Source organism: Serpula lacrymans (genome assembly GCF_000218685.1).
Source record: "Serpula lacrymans var. lacrymans S7.9 unplaced genomic scaffold SERLAscaffold_14, whole genome shotgun sequence".
In the NCBI taxonomy this organism is placed as follows: Eukaryota; Fungi; Basidiomycota; class Agaricomycetes; order Boletales; family Serpulaceae; genus Serpula; species Serpula lacrymans.
In genome coordinates this window covers 668,377-688,938 of record NW_006763303.1, presented here as the reverse complement: position 1 = coordinate 688,938, position 20,562 = coordinate 668,377, and the positions used below count along the sequence as shown (strand labels likewise).

At 45.6% G+C, this 20,562-nt stretch overlaps 9 protein-coding genes across 9 annotated transcripts; 5 read left to right on the top strand and 4 right to left on the bottom strand.

Annotated features, from left to right (window-relative positions):
• Positions 1–8: 8 nt before the first annotated feature.
• Positions 9–1,963, bottom strand: SERLADRAFT_477784 (uncharacterized protein; the record flags this gene model as incomplete). Its single annotated transcript, XM_007323005.1, has 4 exons — positions 9–917; positions 966–1,173; positions 1,227–1,687; positions 1,743–1,963. 4 exons carry the CDS (start codon positions 1,833–1,835, stop codon positions 189–191), a joined length of 1,491 nt encoding a protein of 496 aa, XP_007323067.1.
• Positions 1,964–2,091: 128 nt separating this feature from the next.
• On the top strand, positions 2,092–2,747 carry QCR6 (subunit 6 of the ubiquinol cytochrome-c reductase complex, QCR6; the record flags this gene model as incomplete). The annotated part of the gene is made up of 4 exons (XM_007323004.1): positions 2,092–2,250; positions 2,306–2,436; positions 2,637–2,655; positions 2,709–2,747. 4 exons carry the CDS (start codon positions 2,092–2,094, stop codon positions 2,745–2,747), a joined length of 348 nt encoding a protein of 115 aa, XP_007323066.1.
• A 502-nt stretch (positions 2,748–3,249) lies between these two features.
• On the top strand, positions 3,250–5,737 carry SERLADRAFT_452997 (uncharacterized protein; the record flags this gene model as incomplete). The annotated part of the gene is made up of 10 exons (XM_007323003.1): positions 3,250–3,499; positions 3,569–4,620; positions 4,709–4,792; positions 4,853–4,912; positions 4,971–5,046; positions 5,096–5,106; positions 5,160–5,240; positions 5,303–5,376; positions 5,433–5,571; positions 5,620–5,737. The coding sequence occupies 8 exons, from the start codon at positions 4,716–4,718 to the stop codon at positions 5,735–5,737; spliced, it is 636 nt and encodes a 211-aa protein (XP_007323065.1).
• A 634-nt stretch (positions 5,738–6,371) lies between these two features.
• On the top strand, positions 6,372–6,797 carry SERLADRAFT_400558 (uncharacterized protein; the record flags this gene model as incomplete). The annotated part of the gene is made up of 1 exon (XM_007323002.1): positions 6,372–6,797. A coding segment is annotated over one exon (209 nt), but the record flags the coding sequence as incomplete, so codon positions are not given.
• A 35-nt stretch (positions 6,798–6,832) lies between these two features.
• SERLADRAFT_477773 (uncharacterized protein) lies at positions 6,833–7,692 on the bottom strand (the record flags this gene model as incomplete). Its single annotated transcript, XM_007323001.1, has 2 exons — positions 6,833–6,969; positions 7,025–7,692. The coding sequence occupies one exon, from the start codon at positions 7,662–7,664 to the stop codon at positions 7,161–7,163; it is 504 nt and encodes a 167-aa protein (XP_007323063.1).
• An 810-nt stretch (positions 7,693–8,502) lies between these two features.
• Positions 8,503–11,148, top strand: SERLADRAFT_358195 (uncharacterized protein; the record flags this gene model as incomplete). The annotated part of the gene is made up of 18 exons (XM_007323000.1): positions 8,503–8,594; positions 8,650–8,687; positions 8,737–8,742; positions 8,794–8,852; positions 8,902–8,928; positions 8,980–8,988; positions 9,041–9,130; positions 9,184–9,365; positions 9,421–9,432; positions 9,489–9,567; positions 9,619–9,669; positions 9,719–9,797; positions 9,850–9,893; positions 9,950–10,278; positions 10,343–10,413; positions 10,477–10,562; positions 10,619–10,808; positions 10,861–11,148. The coding sequence occupies 15 exons, from the start codon at positions 8,800–8,802 to the stop codon at positions 10,912–10,914; spliced, it is 1,356 nt and encodes a 451-aa protein (XP_007323062.1).
• Positions 11,149–11,259: 111 nt separating this feature from the next.
• On the top strand, positions 11,260–13,455 carry SERLADRAFT_477767 (uncharacterized protein; the record flags this gene model as incomplete). Its single annotated transcript, XM_007322999.1, has 10 exons — positions 11,260–11,425; positions 11,596–11,796; positions 11,872–12,096; positions 12,147–12,323; positions 12,379–12,544; positions 12,597–12,726; positions 12,781–12,833; positions 12,896–13,074; positions 13,127–13,278; positions 13,336–13,455. 10 exons carry the CDS (start codon positions 11,360–11,362, stop codon positions 13,340–13,342), a joined length of 1,356 nt encoding a protein of 451 aa, XP_007323061.1.
• A 597-nt stretch (positions 13,456–14,052) lies between these two features.
• SERLADRAFT_452993 (uncharacterized protein) lies at positions 14,053–16,423 on the bottom strand (the record flags this gene model as incomplete). Its single annotated transcript, XM_007322998.1, has 8 exons — positions 14,053–14,192; positions 14,223–14,357; positions 14,411–15,092; positions 15,140–15,272; positions 15,337–15,712; positions 15,764–15,846; positions 15,899–16,035; positions 16,101–16,423. 8 exons carry the CDS (start codon positions 16,217–16,219, stop codon positions 14,088–14,090), a joined length of 1,770 nt encoding a protein of 589 aa, XP_007323060.1.
• Positions 16,424–16,595: 172 nt separating this feature from the next.
• Positions 16,596–19,000, bottom strand: SERLADRAFT_400545 (uncharacterized protein; the record flags this gene model as incomplete). Its single annotated transcript, XM_007322997.1, has 21 exons — positions 16,596–16,877; positions 16,939–17,031; positions 17,085–17,196; positions 17,258–17,282; positions 17,336–17,393; positions 17,467–17,494; positions 17,551–17,610; positions 17,664–17,764; positions 17,820–17,859; positions 17,917–17,932; positions 17,994–18,005; positions 18,065–18,089; positions 18,142–18,182; positions 18,235–18,260; positions 18,321–18,346; positions 18,404–18,421; positions 18,481–18,490; positions 18,545–18,643; positions 18,693–18,706; positions 18,763–18,841; positions 18,893–19,000. The coding sequence occupies 21 exons, from the start codon at positions 18,952–18,954 to the stop codon at positions 16,797–16,799; spliced, it is 1,026 nt and encodes a 341-aa protein (XP_007323059.1).
• Positions 19,001–20,562: the final 1,562 nt, after the last annotated feature.

The window sequence follows — 20,562 nt, the reverse complement described above, 5'->3', positions numbered from 1 at the left end:
AGCTTTCCGGATGTAATTCACTAGCATTCTCTGCCTTCTATGGATTTATGCAAACCGACGTCAATATAAACGAGTATTATACTGCGGTTTACTTGAAAAAAGATGTCTAGTAGTTGTTAGTATAAATCACGATATCATGTATACTCCTCAAATCAATATCATTCTATGTTTGATAATTGCGCTGATCTTCATATCTCCAATAGTGTTACTGCACCGGAATTAGAGCCCACTGAAATAAACCCTGTTTCTTCATCATAATCCAAACACGTCCAATTATTCAAAGGATTGGTCCATAGTGCCTTTGTCTTAACTTCTGAACGATCGCCCTGAAGCACTCCTGGGAAAATACCTGCCACAAGGGTTTCGTCCCGCGCAAGTGAGTGGGGTAGTGGTATTTGTTGAAGATGGACGTCAGGAGATATCAATCCCACAGCTGATCGATCTTTCGGCTGCACCCATACTGCGGTACCGAACGGACCCAAAGCTATATCGGTACAACGGAGGGGTCCATGGTGAGCTGACACCACCTCAGCCGAGGACTGAAACGGAAACAAGTATGGCGAGACAGTCGTTATTAGATCTTGATTTGAAGAAGATGCATGATTGTAGGTTGAGTTTGGTTCCAGGGTATACATATGAAGCCTGAGTTGGTAGAGAGACCAAGGATCGTCACTTTTAGTTCGTGCCAGAATTATTACTGGCTGATATTCGCAACACGCTTGTCTCTGTCCGAAGGGATGTAAAGGCTTGATCGATACCGACACGCCGTCAACCCAACCGAAGGAATGGCTAGCAACGGACAACTGCGCGGCTGTTGTTGGATATGGCGACAAGGTAGGTTCTGCAAATACATGGATGGAGCGTGCTCTAACGACGAGTATACTTTTATGAGCGAAAACAACCTGGACACTATGGTCCTGGACGATAGTCAATAAATATAACACACTGACAGCAGCACAATTCACCTGCCAGACCTCAGATTCGGAACCATTGCGCAGAATAGCGTACGTGTTTTCCCTCCAATTCCATATCACCGTTTCAGCTAAGGTATCAGTCAGTGCAATTAAATCACCGCATAATGCAGTGGGTCGATGGTGGGTATCAACCGTCGTTAATGTTTGGAACGTGGTATCCTGTTCGCCGATGCAAGAGAGGACTTCGACTCTTGATGAACTGTATATATCTAAGTCACGTCAAGCATGAACAAAAATCGATCCGCTACCGACCCGCTCTGTTGTATGGAAACAGCTAACACTGCCTCGGAACCAGGCTTTGTATTGACGGTAAGACCGCTGAAAATAGCGCCTTTTGGACCCCATTCGGCCGTCTTCCGAAAACCACTATTTACGCCCTCGCCTTCCTTGGCATCCCAGATTGTGACGACTGACCATATACCCTTTGACACGGTGAGGATTCTTTTCCCATCATGACCAGGAACAAAGCGAATATAGTCGATGGGACTACTTGGATTGGCGTTAAAAGTAATTGTGCGACGAGGTTCTGATACGGAAGAACGCCATCTCCTTCCCAGGCGATACGCACGACAAGTTCGCCGCTCCAGTTCAGTGCAGTCAAATGAGTTTAGGGGTAACTGTGTGAATGGAAATCCTTGTTGCAAAACGTGAGTTATACATGCATTACGCCATACGGTATGTTGCTTGGAAATGCAATTAAGACGCTTGCATGCCTTTAAGTGATACCTCTTAGTTAAGCTGTCGAGCTATATGCGTAACATTACTCACCTGTCTGATGATCAAGAGCTGAGGTATGGACAGGAAAGACAGAATGCAAATAAGAGTATCGTCGTCGATAGTGTCCAAAGAGTAACCGCCCATTTTTTGTAAATCTATTTACAGACTACACCACCGGATATGTGGTCCTGGTCCGGTTCCCATTCGACGATTTAAGTGAGACTACGCATGTAAACAGGTATCAAGATATCTGGCAGGTGGTATGTTGTCTTGAGCTGGAATCTACTTGGTGCAGACTCGGCAGACTCCGTCTCAGTTGTAGCTCCGCCTCAACGAGAGCTGGCCCCGTAAACTCTCGATAATTGGTGCAGTTTCAAGTAACTTATTATATCTGCTGCCAATGAGTCTTTCTTCGTTCTTTTCGTCCTTCCTGCCTGTCGTACACGCAGACGCGCCGGAGGAGAATCAAATAAAGGGAGAGCAAGAGCAAAAAGAGGAGGAGCCCACGGAGGAAGCAGAGGCAGCGGAGGAACCGGAAGAAGAGGAAGAGCCCGAAGATGTTTGTTTCTTGATACTCGGAGACGCAAACTCATTTTACTGAACTTATGTTGTAGATTCATCCCGCTATAAGGGAGGAATGCCAAGAGACAGCAAAGTGCGCCCCTCTGACGAAGCATTTCCAGCACTGCCAAGAGAAAGTATCAGCTGGTGAAGGCTACAAGGGCGAAGACTGTGTGGAGGAACTGTAAGTGTATTTTTCTACCTTTGTACAATATGAGACTTATTTATCCGACTATTTCTAGATGTAAGTCATGTTTTACTATTGACCACTCGGTTTATGATTTTTGCTCACAATGTGTTGTTTGATTATTCACTACTCTGTGTAGTCCAGTAAGTTTCATGCTTTTATGTACACGTGCGAGTCTAATCACATTTTTTTTGTAGCATGATGCACTGTGTCGACGTACGTTTCTCTTTTGGCCTTGTTCCTCTACTACTTATTCAAAACTTCATTAGGCTTGTGCTGCACCAAAATTGTTCTCCAAGCTGCGTTAGCTGGCTCGTATCTTCGTACGTTTTCAAACAATTTTTCTAGTCCCGCGTTTTAAATGTTTTCATAGTTTAGATTAATTATGGGCCTCCGTATTTAGAGTATACAATTCTTTTAACCACTCTGTCTCTGCCAATAATGGGTGGTCCATCATTGATGTGATTTTCGTAAAACCGTCCTATCACCGAAATGCGACAATTCAGTTGATCCTTTGTCTCGAATACTTTCAAGTTATGACTTTGTGCGACAGTCGTCGATCGCATGTCTCCGTCCGAAGTGCTCCCGGATGTTTTCCTGTGAAGGTGAACTCACATTGTAGAGCCTTTGCAAGTAGTAAAGAAGAAGCCCAACAATCGCAAATTTCACTCACACAATTGCCAACTGACACCGCGATATATGGCTCTTTGCGCTTCCCTCCACGATACAGCAATATATGTCGACACTAGTCTCTCGTAGGCAGTCCAAAATTTTTGAAGGAAGAGAGTCGTTCCCTCTCACATCAACTCAGGGTTTTGTTCCGAGCAACCTCTACGAGGTGAAGCCCATCAACTGACTGAGATACCATCTCATTCAGGCTAATGGCTCGGACGGCAAACTTTGGCGACCACTTGTGGTGTAGCCAGACGCTGTCGTTATGGAATGTGGGGCGTAAGGGATTAACCACCCGGTTTCGCATGCAGACCTACCGATGTTTCTCTCAGTACATCGTGTCCGTGAACAAAGGACAGAATAAAGAGAGCGTAACGGAGGGATTTAGGTAAGAATGATCCGACGTCAATGTGAAGCTTCAAGCTAGTAGCCTCTGACGACAGGATACCCTCCCTAGGAGAATCCCCTTTGAACTGATCGTGGCCGGTACGAGTCCGGGATACAAATTCGGTTAGCCCATGGTCGGCCTTGGGGGTCAGCCTAGCATTAGTGATCAATGCCGAGACTTAACCAGTCAAAGACGTATTGTGAGCAAGACGGAGATCCTTCCCTCAGGAATGAGGATGGAAACGGGAAACGCTCCTAGAGCGCGAGCCGTGGCAGAGTGATAGCCCTAAGTTGGGTGTGGTGCGCATGTCTCATGTGCGGCCACACATGAGTCTTGTCAACTCAACCAACCGGGACCACTACTGGCCCGAGAGGATAAATCCTCCGTCGGTGCTGTCTTACGACAAAAGACAGTGCTTAAGTTATAAACACTGGAGAAGGCCGCCAGTCTTGGTAAAGGACTGTCCGGTACAAGAATGGTAGAAGGGGTATAAAGTAATGAACGAGACGCACTGGCTGCGGTAGCTCTGTGTATTTACGGTACCCTTGGTTCACCTGGCGAACTCGAGTCTGTGACTTGGGGAGAGAGCTGAGCCTACCGGATCTGTTGATCTGGGTTCGAAGATGCAATCACCATTCTAACGAATGCGAACGTGCCGCGCGCACATCCACTGTCAGAGAGGCTATACGTTGAAATCCTCGAAAGTAAACTGATTCAGTTCAGACTTCACAGTGGTCCCGCCTAACAGAGCGCCAGGCGGTGGGATAGCATTCAGGGAGGAATACTGCTCGGTAAGGGGGTAGGAAGTAGTGCTTTGTGCTTGCACCTAGCATGAAATGTTTGGAGGTTTTAGTTTCGACGAACTTTCATTCGCCTACTTATCCCTAGAACCGCGTAAAGGTTCCTCCAACTCCAGGGCTTTTCTCAAAGTCAGGGCACCCATACTGGTAGTTAGTACATTTTCGATCGCTCCTGGGGGATGTAGCCGCGGAGCTAAAATTTCTGTCCTTTTACGGCCTGTATCAGCACCTCTTCTCTTTTGCAGTGCGCGCGTTCAAGCTGTCTCACCAGCAACTCCATCATTAACTATAGTAGTCTAAGGATTCTTGGTTTGCTACATGGTAAGTCTTTAAAGTTAATTTATATGCATCGACGTTCAACGTTTGATATATTATTTTATTCCTCTTTTAATGTTCTGTTATTTTTTAGTGTATAAATGCATGCTCGCAATCCATATCGTGACCCTCCTCGGTTTGCCGAACTTGCGAAAGCGTATCCTCCTTTGAGTCCCTAGTGAGTTAAGTTTGATTCGTAACGTGATCGAAGCTTATCTTTAACACTCGGCGTGCACAGTATTATTCGCAATCCGGATGGGACCAGCACCATCGACTTCAAAAATGACAAAGCACAAAGGCTTGTGATCGATCAACACTCATTTAGCTTGGGATGCCAGTTCTGACACAAGGAGTAGATGCCTGACAGAGGCCTTGCTGCATCGCGATTTTGGAATTAAACTAAATCTTCCATCGGACAGATTGTGTCCTCCAGTATGTGCTGTATTTCAGGGGTTGCTCATTGATTTATGCTTCGTGCCAGATACCGAATAGGTGGATTCTGTCCGCTTCGACATTCTTCTGCTCGCCTCTCATTATCTAATTAGACTCAACTATGTTCTCTGGATACAAGATATCATCCGCTCGACTTATGGTCAACACACTAATACCATAAGAGGGATAGACATGTGGGTGTACGTTATGAGGCGCCTTGGTCGTGTCATTCTGATGAACGTCTTGGCTGTATTAGAGGGACTGGTGCATCAGCTATATATCCCCTGCTGGCGTGTACTTTAGAGCCCAGTTGGTGTTTCGCTGCTACAGGTATGCAAGCGCTTTGTAAAACGTGTACAGTTTTGATAACACGTCCTTTCGTTCAGAGATCGATGAAACTTCGTTCAACTATGCGCAGCAGAATGTGACGAATAATGATCTTCAGGACAGGATACACATTATATCTGCGCATTTAAACGCGCCCATATTAACTCCTCTCATAAATTGTTACGACGATGATAATCAGTAAGTTCAGCACACTGTAAACTATGACTTCCCTTACCAATTCCTCAGATATCACTTCACGATGTGCAATCCGCCTTTCTACAATAGCGCTGAGGACGTTGAACGCTCTTTGGCTGCGAAGGAACTTGAGCCACATGCGGTAAGAGTGAACATGTCTTATTTTTAGCGCTGCATACCGAAATAGAGTGATACAAAGGTGTGTACTGGCGCTGATGTAGAGATGATTACGCCAGGAGGGGAAGAAGCTTTTGTTTCACAGATGGTACATGAAAGCATGGAACACAAAACGCGGTGCACGTAAGTATACTCATCGTCATGCTAGGATGAAAATAACAAATATATTTCATGTAGGTGGTATACTTCCATGCTCGGCAAGATGTCATCGTTATCCCACATTGTAGCACTCCTTCGTCAAAACAACGTCAGTGGCATCAACTCTAATCGTTGGCTCCCCTAATCATTTCTTTCGATACTCATACCCACATGACAATAGATTGACAACTATGCAATCACGGAATTTATCCAGGGGCAAACTCGACGGTGGGCGATTGGGTGGTCCTTTGGGTCTAGGCATCTTTCTGATGTGAGTTATATGCTCCTTGCCGCCTGAAAGCATCACGGATGGCTAAATGTTCACGAAAAATTCAGTCTCTAGCCCGCATATCGAACCCCGCATTACAAAATATCATGCCGCACAGAAATACTCTTCACCAGCCGTTCTCTTCTGCGCGCTCCAGGTCTCATCTTACAAACGCGCTACAGAAAGTACTAGCCGACATCGGGGGTGTATCGGTAACACCATATGAAGGTAGTGGCACGAACACTATATGCCCTACGTTACTAGCTCAAGCAAGGAGCAATACATGGTCTCGGGCAGCTCGCCGGAGAAAAATGGCTGTTGATCATTCAACGATGTCAACGTCACAGGACTTTGTTATGCAGTGCCAGATAAATTGCGTTCAGACCTTGACAACTCACGAAACCGAGGGAGTGAGAGAGTTTGAGCTCGAATATGTGTGGACCGAAGGGAAGGAGCGGGCCTTGTACGAAAGCTTTGTTGGGCATGTTAGCAGAAAGATTGGGGCTGCGATGATGGATGAAGGATGAACAGTTTAGTGCTAGGGCTAGGCTCAGTACTCTATTGGATCACAGGACACAAAGGCAAGACTCGTGCCATTATAATTTGCAGTCTAAAAGTTAAACACAACATGTCACTGTGCAGCATTATTGAGTACTATTTGTAGATTCGATGTTACAAAATCTGCGAACTTCTCGGAACAACTGGTGGAGAGAAGGTAGAAAATGCTTCTTAGCCTTCTGATCGGATTACACGATGACGAAATAATATGTAGTGTACAGAGTATGGCGGGGTTTGGAGACAGATCAAATCTGTGGATACTATATAAAGTTCGAATGAGAACCATTGCTTGATATGATTAAGCATATAAGATACCTATCAGAGCTAAAGGAACTTGATGAAATTGCTGTGAATACGGAGACAGTGCAGTCAACTCACGTGCCAATTAGATACATTGTATACTAACATACGCATAGCAGAAAAACGCCTACGCGCATCAGATAGAAGGGCATCACTCCGCCTTTCCCTGTCGACTTCTACGCCTCCTCAGTGGCTGAGGTTCCAGGGGTGAGAGAGGAGAAACCGGCGAGGTTACTTCAGAAGCGTGGTTCTGCCCACTTCCAATAGCTTTGGTGAGCAATGAAACAAGCGTCCGACCAACTACTCCGATAGCTAGACCGCTGATGCAAGCGGCGCCGCAAAAAACATATAGCGGGTAGAAAATGGATAAAGCGCCCGATACCAAGTTGTATGGTGTGAATACTAATGCATCTAGAATGATGTCGAAGAGAATTATCGCTGGGGCGAGAAGCCAAAGCGCAACAGGCAGTAGGATGTGCAGAGGTTGCAGGAATATGCCAGATGAGCTGTATAGAAACTGGGCAAGATACGACAATGCAGAAAAGAGCTTGGAGCCTGTGGTGCGCAAGATAGGTAGAAGTTGCGTTATGGGCGGTGGGGCGCTGGTGGGTGCTGAGGTCGGTGGAGACAAAATGCTGGTTATCGTAGAAGACATTACTGGGTTCTTTATAATATCGTTGGTGGACTACTACGTAGTAGAATGTTTGCCAGGGAATGGCAATTACGTCACGTGTTATGTCGCGTCGCTTAACGCCGTGAGATCTAACACGTTGTGGAGGTGTTGAGTTTGTTGACCCCAACCCAAACCACAACATAAAATGTGAAGTTGACATACCTGTTCCTGTCAAATCGTTATCGCTCTTGTCTTGGCGAAAAAAGTTTGCAACCCTTTTGTTCCTGCGGTAGCTATGATAGTATCCGGCACACGATGGACCACAGGGACACTCCAATAATACGCTGAGCTTATCGTCCATGGCCAGCCAAGGCTGCTAACATAGATAGCTTCGATTGCGCGTAATATCGAAGACATAGACATTCGTTCTGATCAGTCTGAATCTCGCTAGCTTTCGGCGTCGGTCTACGCTTAACACCTTCAAACGTATATCGGTAAAAGTTAAGATATAGGTGGACGCTTCATTTCTAGGTGCGTCTAACAACGCTCCACCCACAGACGCTCAAATTCGGATAAAGTGATATGCCAAGTTCACTCCATTCTGAACGTGTCAAAAATGCCTTCACTTTTGTTACCTCATAATCTACTGGTTGCCTATCTGAGATACACGGACACTATCTCATGACAGATCGAAGCACCAGGAACATTGTGACATGCATGGGATAATTCATCCTTATCGTGTGTTGATATAACATCATTGATACGACATAAGGACATCGAAATCGATTTTGGGGCTCAAGCCTTTCTCTTTGCTTCTCCTTGCACGATGGGATCCGAGTCTGCGAGTGACATTGCCAAAGACGAGAAGCGTCCCCAAGGAGTCTCTGTCACCACCAATGAGGTCGATACAGGTGCTCAGCTCGTGGCTGGTTTATCAACAGTTCTCGAGCCAGAAGAAGCCTTGCGGATCAGGTATGCATTGTTAACTTTGTTTTACAAGAGCAATAACGAAACGAGGTGTATACAGGAAAAAGATTGACATTCATATTCTTCCTTTGATGTGCAGTAAGTCTTTACAGTATCCATCGAAATCCTACTAATATCGCTGTCTTAGCACTTTATTGGTGAGACGGATGATAGGTCCCCATAGCACCGCTGTTTCAACTCGCTGTATAGGATGCAATTCATGGACAAGACCACATTGGGCAGTGCGGCTATTCTAGGCATCGAGTTAGTCACACTTCATTTCCGCCCTTTCTTACTGACTGCGCTTTTCCAGACAAGCTACACATCTGTCTACTAATCAGTAAGTTGTTTTACGAGATGGTCTGTTCTTTAACTCAGCTTTAATTTCCAGGTACAACTGGTGATCTAGCACATTCACTGATATTTTTATATCAAGCTGACAAGTGATGCAGGCTAGGGACTGTTTTCTATCTCAGTTATCTAGTTTTCGAATATCCACAGAATCTTGCGCTTCAGCGCTTCCCAGTTGGCAAGTGGATAAGGTTCGCTCACTTTCTTGGATTCATTGCGTGTACTCACACATATAATACAACAGTTTCAACGTCTTTGTTTGGGGAACCACATTGTGCTGTCATGCAGCATGCACAAGCTTTACTGGGCTTCTCATCGTTCGCTTGCTCCTCGGAGTCTGCGAGGGGTGTATAACAGCTGGATTCATGATTGTCAGCTCCATGTTTTATACAAGGAATGAACAGACCCTGAGAGTAGGATATTGGTGTAAGCTTGCGTCTCTAGTGACTTTAGAAGAAGTCTGGCTAACTAAGTGGCACAGTTCTCATGAATGGAACAGGTCAGTCTTGGTAAAGCGTATTAGTGTCAACTTACTCATACGTGAATTCGGAAAAGCTCAAATCGTTCTGGGCTTCATCAGTTTCGGGACCCTCCATATCACGACAGGTGGATTTGAGCCATGGCAATGGTATGCTTTGTCTGTTTTGTGAAATTCAAATTTTGCGTTAACGCGCCACAGGCTTATGATCATTACTGGCGGTATGACTCTAATCCTTGCAGTAACATTTTGGTACATTTCTTGTCCCATCGCTGTGATTGTGGTCTAGAACTTGCTTTAGGTTCCTTTTCCCAGATTCGCCTACGACTGCTTGGTTCCTCACTATGGAGGAGCGTGCTAAAGCCGTTCAGCGTATCCAGGTGTGTCTGATAGGCAGCTTTTCTATATACTCACAACTGAGCAAAAGGTCAGGAAAACCAAACTGGAGTAGAAAACAAGCACTTTAAGAAAGAACAGTCAGTATATGCTCTCCCGATTGAGATGAGGTATTCTGATCAGCCATTGAACGTAGGATGATTGAAGCGTTGTGTGACCCAAAAACTTGGATCTTTGCACTCTTCTCCGCTCTCGACAACATACCTAACTCGCTGACGAACCAAAGGCAAATTATTGTCTCTTCATTTGGGTTCACAAATCTGCAAACTACGCTCCTTGGATGTGTCGATGGGTTCATCGAGATTGCGACTATTTGGACAGGGGTAATCCTTGCCTCTCGCCGCCCGAACAGTCGAGCATATGTTGGCGCTTTATACTTCATTCCGAATCTCTTGGGTATTCTTTTGGTAAATTTATTACCATGGAGTGACAAAGTGGGGCTTCTGTTCGGGCAGTGGATTACTGGTAAGGAAGGAATTACTTAAGAAAAAGAAAACTTTGAGTGATCCTAATATTTATGCTATCATAGGTGTGGGAACTACTGGTTTTGTGTTGTCCTTGTCATGGTTGGGCAATGTAACAGCTGGTCACACAAAGAAGGTACGGACGATTAGCTTGGCTCTCTAATGCCGTCTCATGATTTCCTTCATTCTATCTATGAAGGTCGTGACTAACGCCATCATGCTTTCTGCATATTGTATTGGAAATGCTGCTGGTCCATTTATGTGGGAGGCCAAGTACAAACCTCGGTTAGCATTCAATCATTCCATATTAGACATGTTATTCTCTCATATCTCGTTCCCAGAAACCATGTGCCATGGATAGTGATCGGAATCTGCTACGTCATTTGCCCACTTCTTCTTCTCTGGATTCGGGTCCTTCTTTCCCGGGAGAATCAAAGGCGTGACGCAGAGCCCGCAGATACGACATATGATGAGGTGTATATCGAGCGCATCACAGAGGATGGGAAAAGGACTGAGGTGAAAGTGGACAAAGTAGGTGCTGTATGGTTCAAATCCCCCTGCCCACTGACATATTGGTTGATAGGAATTCTTGGACCTGACTGATAGACAGAACCGGGACTTCAGATACGTGTTGTAGCGAATGCAGTGACACCTGTAGCTATATTGATGGACACGAACTTGATGACATTTTATGCCGTATTCTCCATGTTCTAACTGTACTACCACCTGTTCTTCATTCACAAACCCTTCCACCAGTGTACTTAGAGAACTGATGCGGGATGTCTCAATGCAAATCGACAGGTAGGCTTCGTACAGTGCGAAAGAGACTGTTTTGGTCTAGACGACTACGGCGAAGTTATATGTAGAGTTCATCACTCTCATGCCATATTTAATATTTATCCTGCCTAGCCGAAGAAGCTAATGGCCTTGGATCCTAACATATGCAAATAAAGGTCACTTCGCCATCAGGAATTCGAAGTCCGACTCCCGACGTTGCATAGGTGCACTTCGTCTTCGGTGTTGAATGCGGGTCGCTAGGGTTGCTGAACTTGCTTTTTAAAACGCCTTTTGAAGTGAGGCATATGTCCAGCATATTTACACCGTTTCTGAGGGCCTTTTCTGGGTATATAAACATGCAAACCAGCCAGGTATGTTTGGGTGCACATATAATATTGCCATCATCGCTACATCATAGTATTTGCTATGGTTCCCATGTGCAATTTGACTGACCCATCCACCGATATCGTCCATAACCAGTGAACATATTCAGCTCAGAAGCGTAGTTTCTAATGCGTGTTTTTGTTCTGGGAATTTTTAGTACATAACCTCTCCTCCTTCCTTCGATATTCCTCACAACCATGGGATATATAACTCATCGACAACACCCGCCCACTTACCTTGGAACACCTATAACTATTGCAATGCTCCGCACGTCAATCCTGAATATTACAGTAAGCCATCCCACGTCGACAGCGGAATTACACTGGTATTTCTCAATGGCATGATGCGACATCATAAGGTGTGTAGCAATGATATATTTCTAGCTTAGGGACTTTGCTTCATCTCCCACTCTCCTCCTTTGGCTACATATTAGCGTACCCCCGATAATCTCTACCCAAACGAGAGAGATTTGGACGCTTCCGTCACATGGGAGTGCAAGCATTTGGCCGCACACAGTTATATAGGTGGTACAGCCCGCATATTTCACGAAACAATTATCCCTGACTGGCATCCTTTTGCTGTCGAAATATGGAATGGGACCTGTGACTCGGGTCAACTCACTCGAGAGGGTTTGGAAGATGCAATTAAGCACGGTAAAGTAAGTTTGTTGGCTAGTGTCCCTTACGCCTGAAACGATTTTGAATGCAGGACTTCTGGTCGGTTTATCATGACAAAAATGTTTTCTTGCAAAATGTAGTGGAGGACGATATCTATATTCGTACTTCCACAGAGGCTAGAACTCAGCATGTTGCAGGTGGATTTCTCTTTGGAATGGATCCTTCAACTGCAGCGAAGTCGTGGCCTGTGTATATGCAGCCAAGAAATGTCAGTATCTATTGTCTATCTCGGAGGCTCCGTTAGTTTCTGATCGTCGTTATAGATTGATGCATTAGTACCTGGTTATTCGTGTCCTACTGCCGATGCTATTCGCAGTGCTTACCAATCAGTACCTGCGTGGTTAGATCACCTCACCCAGCACGTCGATTTGCAGGCCAGACTTGAGGCTACTCTAGGAACAGGTCACCTGAATGCGTGGTCGTCTTGGTGTATGTCTTCACTCGTTCAGTTATGATATCGCATATTTGACACCGCTATCAGATGACCACTATTTTGATACTTTTACTTCAAGGACGTGTCATAGGCACCCGCTGCCTTGTAACTCCTCTGGCAATTGTGTTTCACAAGACGATGCGAGTCGAGTATATTTCTTAGGCGATTGGGAATACAAGTACGGATCTAGTATCTGTTCGCTCTTACCCCAAACGTCTGATGGCCTCTTTAGTTACATTTGGAATACTGCTGAAAATGCGACATTTTACAATCAACTGACTTTTGGTAAGTGGTTATTGCACTTCTCGCTGTACTCGATGGATCGTCTATTTTATTTTCGCGTGTAGGGGTCATGTTTATGGAATTAGCACAAAATCTCAGACGTTTTAGGTCGGGCGAGGATCGGTATAAGTTACGTTTGTACGTAGGTCACGACGGATCCATGATTCGTCTGGCTTCCGGTCTTGGTCTCGGACAGAAGGCTCCTCTTCGTTGGCCAGCAATGGGTTCTGAGATTCTCACGGAGGCAGGTGGTGATCTTGCGATTAAATAGAAGTTAGCTTCACCTCTATCCACAGGTTTGGCGTACATCCACAAATCAGGACTTTGTTCGTGTTTTACATGACGGGACCCCTGTGAAGCATCTAGAATGGGTTTCACTTCAGGACTTCATAGATCTTTTAGAGGCTCAGGTTCCTGAAAACATCTTTGACACCTGTAACTTGGCGGTGTAAGCGAGGTTCTCGTGGGTGTATTTAATCGTAACTTGACTTCGTAAGGCTTGCAGTACATGATGCCTTTATCATCCTTCGTAATACCCGCTGCGTGGACCTGGAGTACGTGGGTGATAAGGTGTCAAAGCCCAGCTAGGGACTCCTACTTCTAGTCTTGGCTCCTCGTCGCCATCTGGTGAGTACCGATTCTCACGCAGTGCGGTGAATGATTGATGGTCGTTCCAGTTAGCATACATTGTGAAAATTTGCAAATAGCAACAATGTGGCCATGTATCTACACCATTGTTATAATCAGTGGGGATGAGCCGGCTTCTCAACGTGTTCTACTATTTAGTGAGAATCGGTAGGACCTCCTCGGTCTCCCCATTTCCAGTGGATCCGATATTTGACGCATTCACACATTTATCAAGTGATTCGTATGATGGATCGATCCTCTATGACAAGTGTTCTGATATGCGTGCATCAAAGTGATGCTCGATGGAGGTTGTGTTTGGGGAAAGAATAAGTCCAAAGGGCACACGTTTCAGGGAGCATGTTTAAATGGAAGAACTTTCCTTGATACAAGGAGCCCAAAGGCCCAGGCTAACAACCGTAAAGCACGACTCGACGGATGATAGGATTAGACTGCCATTGCACTCACTCAGATAAGATGTCAAGGCATTTGATCGCTACAAAGGATGATTTTTATGATGCAAAGCATAATCTCACTTTAAGAAATATGATCGTTAAATCATTATCATTTATCAGAGTGGTGCATTGATTTTCAGGAGTTTGATATATATTGTACACTGATGCGTCCTGCGCTTCAGATTTTTGAGCTAACGCCATGCCAGACCGCATCTTCGCAATCAAGCGACTCCAGCCATTCGGTTGCATGGAACTGAGCTCGGCGGGCAGGCCAAGCTTCCATCTCAGGAGTCCCATCATCCAGCCGTGAAACAGTCCAAAAGTTCCCTCCCACCCGTACCACGCGTACATTAGGAAAGCCGTGCTCGACGACACTGAATACTGTCGGTAACGGAAAGTCCGTCATGGCGACATATTTTAAAAGAGGTGGGACCCCTGGCCGAAGATGCTACACATAGATATCAGTATGCAATGCTGAGGTGAACGAAGTAAAAACCATACGTTCAGAAAGGGAACAGGATCCTCGACAAAGGATGAGATGAAATCCAAAGTCAACGCTCGGACGCTTCGTGGAATAAGCCAAGCTGCAAGGGCTGGTGATAAATCTTTTGGGTAGGTGATGAACAGACTGCGAAGGCCCGTAAGAGATGGAAGAACGCCCCAAGCCGAAGCATCGAAACCAATACGACGATATAGCAAGTCTGATCTTGGGACAACCAGCTCAAACGTCTGTAGTTGTGTCCTGTCGCGCAGAAATTCTGATATGGCAGGGATAAGGTCTCGGTCGGTCACGTGTCGATGTAGCCCCGAGATGTTGATTGCAAAGTGCCTCAAGAAAGGGAGGGAGGAACGGAAGAGCCGGAAAGATGATGACGGCGCACACTCAAAGAGACCGGACAGCGACAGGGATTCAAGCTGATGGCCACTGGACAGTATTTCCGAAAATGGATGTGTATCTGCTGGGAAAACACCATGAAAGTCGATCTGTGTCAGATTGCGAACTGAGATGGCTTCGGTGGGGAACCTCCAATGTAAATTGCTGATTGCAAATGCTCGAAGGGTGTCGCGGCTCTGTGAGAGAAATTCATGAGCAGCTACACAGTTCCCTCCTTCCGTTGTATAAGAAAAATGGGTGATATGTCTGAATTTAGGTATGTCTATGTCTCCAGCCACATCAGTTGCCCTGCAGTCGTTTAGAAAATAGCAATAACAATAGTAATGATTACTCACGTCAAGGATAGCATTCGTAGGCGGGAGCTGGATGAGTGCAAGATTTCAAGTATCTTATTGAGAATCAGCCTGCTCCCAGAACATTTGAAATTTCTGAGATTCATCATCTTGGGCAAGGCGTTGGTCAACATCCCTGGCATAAACGACGTTAGCTATCATCACGACAATGCAGGAGATTGAGATTGCAGCCCACATACCCGTCTCGAACGTCAGCGGATGTGCTCCGTCCCTGGTGGCTGCGAAGATCCTCAATGTTTTCACTAACGATGCAAACGAAGGGTCCACTAGGATGCGAGTTAAAATGTCTGCACTGCGTTGGCAATGCCAATTATCCAGGTCCTTATCAGAACTCCCAGCATGCGACAGACAGACCCGGAGATAACTGTCTTCTCTTGCAAAATCTGAGCTGCTGGTCAAGTACAGATCGATCTCACGGAAAAGGAGTTGACTGGCTATACGGGACAGTGCATGAGGGACCCATAGAAGTGACTTGAGGTCACGCCGAGGCAAACAGAGGGCAATTTCCCGCCATATTTCAGTTGAAAACTTGGGAGTATCACCGGGTTCTCGCAGCTGGCACGAACCATTAGTATTGGGAATCAAATGACTCGATCAAAGGCCCACCATCTCTGAGGTGAGATTTTGAGCTTTGATGAGGGAGCCTACTTCCTGATTTTCTGGCTCGATGACTAGCGTGGCACGCAAATCTATATAATGCATTGAGTTTGGTATTGCTTTCCAAGGTTGATGGGTGATTACCCTGCTGAGCGGAGCTAAGAGAGCCAGCAGCGAGTCTTGCTTTGGCGCGCAAGATCCGTGCCTTAGCTATACATCCAGACGGTAGATTGCGAATTTGTAGACAAGACTGTACAGCGTTCTCAATGACCGTTCTAGAACTTAAAATTTTTCCGAAGCCCCATCAATAAGTCGTACAATACAAACTGAAATCAGATGAACGTACCTTTCAGCTGGTAGATGCTGCAGAGCATAGAGCAGAACTTCGACTTTCTGGCCATCTGAGAGACAAGAAGTTACATCGCGAATACTGGCGTCCACGATCCTGGGGTTGAAGACGCCCATTTTCAATCGTGGTCGTATTTCTGGACCACGGGGATATAGCAAGGGGTCTTGCCGGTTACTAGGCCCTGCGACGGCCAGATTCAGATAATATTGAAGATTGAGTTATTGTTACAGTGATGTGGAGGCCGCGCAAGTTGATGGTGGTTTTCAGTGTGGATTGTACGGAATGAAAAAAATGAGTTGTTGCGTGCGATATTGCGCTTCAACGGAGCTCTGAGCGAGGTTCATGTGTATTTGAGCTGTCGCGATCCAAAGGTTGAATTTCAAAGGTGAGTACCCTTTGGCTCCGTTACAGATCCGTACAGTTCCGTACGTCTCTTAGCCTCTCAGTCACCGATACAGGTCTGGGCCAGACGGCGTTCTTAAGTTACCAAGAGTGTGGGAATCACTGCTTTTGCGACATCCGCGGAGAAGAACGATAAGCTCGTATGATAATAAGTAATAAGGATACGTGACTCAGCTCTATACAACATACAAGTTCTGATACAATACTGCAATGCTAACACGGAATCCAGCTACTCAATAAATAACAGATACACCAAAAAAAGCCAGCTTTGTGAGGCAATGTACCCCTGACCTACACAGCTCGAGGCTGAAAGTTGTTGATATGAGACCACTGGTAATGTGTTTTTCCGTCCTGAGGCGAAAGCTGTGGAAACTTTGACGACCATGCATGTCAGGGTCAGAAATTTGGGGAAATTCGAGTAGAAGCAGCTCACATCATCCTTCGAATCCATAGGAGATTCTGGGATAGTTTGTATTTTTATGCTTTGATCGAATGTTCCTCCCACAGGAGTGGATGGGCTGGCAAACTAGATAACCCTTCAGAAGTGTATCAAGACGACAACTGGTGTTTTTTTCTCACTGAAGTTGAGGCAGAAGGGAGCGACAGGCCCCCGCGATAATTCGATGAACGCAATTTAGACAAACTGATCGAAAGACGGTCCCTCTCGCGGATGTTTTGTCGAGCGTTTAGCCTGTGTCGAATAGCCGTGTAAAGATTTCCACATGTCATAACAATAGAGAACCAGTACTCACATAGCGAGGAAAGAATTGATGTATACTGTAAACAGAAGGTCAGCTGTGGGATGACTTCCTAGGCACATAACCACCGACATTTTGTTAAAGAAAATTCAATGGCTAAAAATATCAAGTTGGTGGGCATCAACGCGTACTATGTATATATGGCCAGCCACTCGTCAGCATCGCATTAGAAAAAAAGAACTCCTATTGGGGAGGCTACTTACGGCAATAAGCGCCGACATTGAGCATGCGCTGGAATATGTTTTCATTGCCTGTAACCTGGTGCACTTTCTGGAAGGTAGACCTACCTAGTGACCAGACCCGAGCTTAGTGTATATTGCATGAGTCTGTTAATTATATTTTCGGAGCTGTTGCAAATATCAATGGCAGTCCAGTGCAATGAAGATAACTATGAACCTACCCTGTGAACCCTGATTTACTTTTGTGGAGATAGTAGCACATGACTGCAGCAATAACGAAGTCGACGCCCGTCGACGTTGCAAAAGAGGCATAGATCGCCCACTAACAGCCAGAGCTTGATTAGACTGGTCAAGCGACGATTGAGGGCATATCTTACAGATATTGTGTCAAGCTCAGCCCATGTTGTCATCCGAAAGCTAGGATTACATTGATCAAGCTCAGTTGATGGATGTAACAGAGTATGATCAACTTACGTTTCAATCACTAGAACTACATACGTAGGACATGCATCAGTAAGATCTGATTGTTTCGAGGAGAAAAAATGGCGTACGGATGCCAACAACTGTCGAGCGGTGTTCAAGTATGAGTTATGAACTAGGGTCACTTCGAGACAAGACTCACCATAACCAGCGACTACCACAAAGGTCTAAAGTATTTCGTTAATGTAGCACATGGTGACAGTATTTGATGGCACGCACCACAAGGCAAGGTAGCAACGTATGCCGATGCCCTCTTCCGACTAAGGTATAATTTGAGCATGATACTTGACTTTGTTGTCGAAATTGACTTACGTTTCCATATTCGCATCGCATATAGACTAGTTAATTGGGAGAAAATGAGAACTCGATTGGTGAAAGCGACAAAAAAGAAAAATGACCTTTGGACAAAAAGGATTATTACGATCTTCCATTACACCCCATCAATCAATATGCACGTGATATCACGTAAATCGGTACTCACATTGACCGCGATTTGAAGCTAGTACGAAGGGGGAAAATTAGTATCAGCTCTCTTTGTGTGCGCTAACGGTTAAGTACCTTGAATGACCTGCAAGAAAGTTTGGTTCATGGATAAACATACGGGAGATACATTCGCACTTACCACACAATGACAAGGAGAGCAAGAACATTTCCAAATCCATTGATAAGATACTGATAGACAGCATCCACAGTCAGCGCGAGGTGAACAGCGTCCAACGCCCTTTAACCATGATAAGCACAAATATCGCATGAAACGAATGTCAACTGACCATAGAATGCCAATCTATGTCGGATCCATTGAATTAATAACGCGCCAATTGTGTAGAATTCGGCACTCACAGATATTTTGTGGATGTACCAATCCTTAGGATAACGACAGTAATAGATGTAGGTCTGTAAATTGGTTATGCCGAAAAGACTGGAAGAAATAAGTACCACAAAACACATGTACAAAATGAAGTCGACGAACATGGAAGAAAAGATGACGCCAATGAAGACGGCACCCAAGTTGTCAGCGAGCGACTGGGACATCTCGTATATGAAAGTCTGGGGAAGAGAGCAAATCGACAGTATACCCACCAGAAAGCATATGAACGCGACGATGAGAAGTATTTAAAGCATCCATGGCAGTGTTGACCGATAAAAATTAAGTGCCCTCGGTACCAGAAATTTGTCCATTTGTCCCTACTCATGCGTGTGATGCTGAACTCAATTTCGACGAGTGGTTCACCCGGATGATGAAGGCACCCGAGATGATCTGGAAAAAAAGGCTCGGCTGATATCTGTGCTGTCCCGGGGTTTGCTAAGTTACTTAGATGGCGATAACTGGAATAGGAAGTGGAAAGAATACGCACGCTCAGCCTCATCATCAGAAGGCCCGCAGTCGGAAATGTCCGTCCTGCATGACAGTTTTCTGGTACAGGTTCTGGGCGTATTTACGCACCCTGTTTTGTTTGCCAAAATCGGCGATTCCCCTTGCCTATCGCGTGCCAGCGGTACCGTTTGAGTTTGTCCGTCCACTATCTGCCCTGGCATGTTCGCAACACCCTTTGCAGCAAAAGATTATATTTATGTTACCGGGCCTGAGTTTGACAAGATTACTGCATGCGTGATGTATATCAAGATCGAGACTGGATGAAGTCTGGCCAATACACTTTGAAGCTGGACACCGAGCTTCGCGCACTCATGCCAGTGAAAATGACCTATTATAATTCGTATCAATTCAGCATTTTTTTTTGTTGTTTTGAAATGGATACTCACATTCCTGAACGTTTAACCCCTGTACCCCAACTCTGGGTGTATTTTTGAGGGTCCTGGGTGTGCGCCAGTGCGTCGAGCGGGCGGAGACGCAATCCGGACCCACCCGGCCCCTCACATCACGTGGCCCAAAGCTGCGATTGCATCTTTTGCTCTTCATCGAGCGTCGGGAAGACTTGTCTCGGCTTTTGGTATCAAATAGGCAAAGCCGCTGTACCTGGCACAAGCTTGTCCTGATCTCTTATCGCTATATCCCCCTTGGACAATTGGCTTTCTGATACTCTCGGAGAATCTTTCTCACTTTTTCCAACATACCGACAGCTTGGCTCGTGGAACAACTTTTTCCGTACCCCACACGGCGCGGCGTTCTCCTTTGCCATAGATTCTTAGGGCCCGTTCGGCACCCACCGTTTTGAAACGTCGCCCGCCCCAAAAAGTCTCGTTTCGTTTCAAAACGGTACCCTTTCGAAACGGGCCCGTTTCGGAACGAGCTGATGTGTTCGGCGACACAGTTCGTTTTGAAAAGAGCTTGTCACACTACTGAGTACTGATAAGATAAGATAGGCCTTTGATGCCATCATGTGACCGTGTGATGAAAAGCGTTACGCTTGGAGGCAAACAAAGTTGCTATCTCTTCTCGCTTGATATGAATTATTTAGGATTTTTTGTTTGAGAGAAAAGCTGAACCTCAGTAAATACAAATACAATACTGTAAGAAGAACTAAGGAAAATGGTGCCATGTAAGACGAGATAGATTTTTTGTGGCAAAGATGCAAGTTGGTGATTTGCCTCGTCGCGCCAGTGGTCACAAGCCAAGTCATGTCATGTGATGGCGTCGGTTGTGGATGACACCTATCTTACTTAATCCACAATCCTGAAATG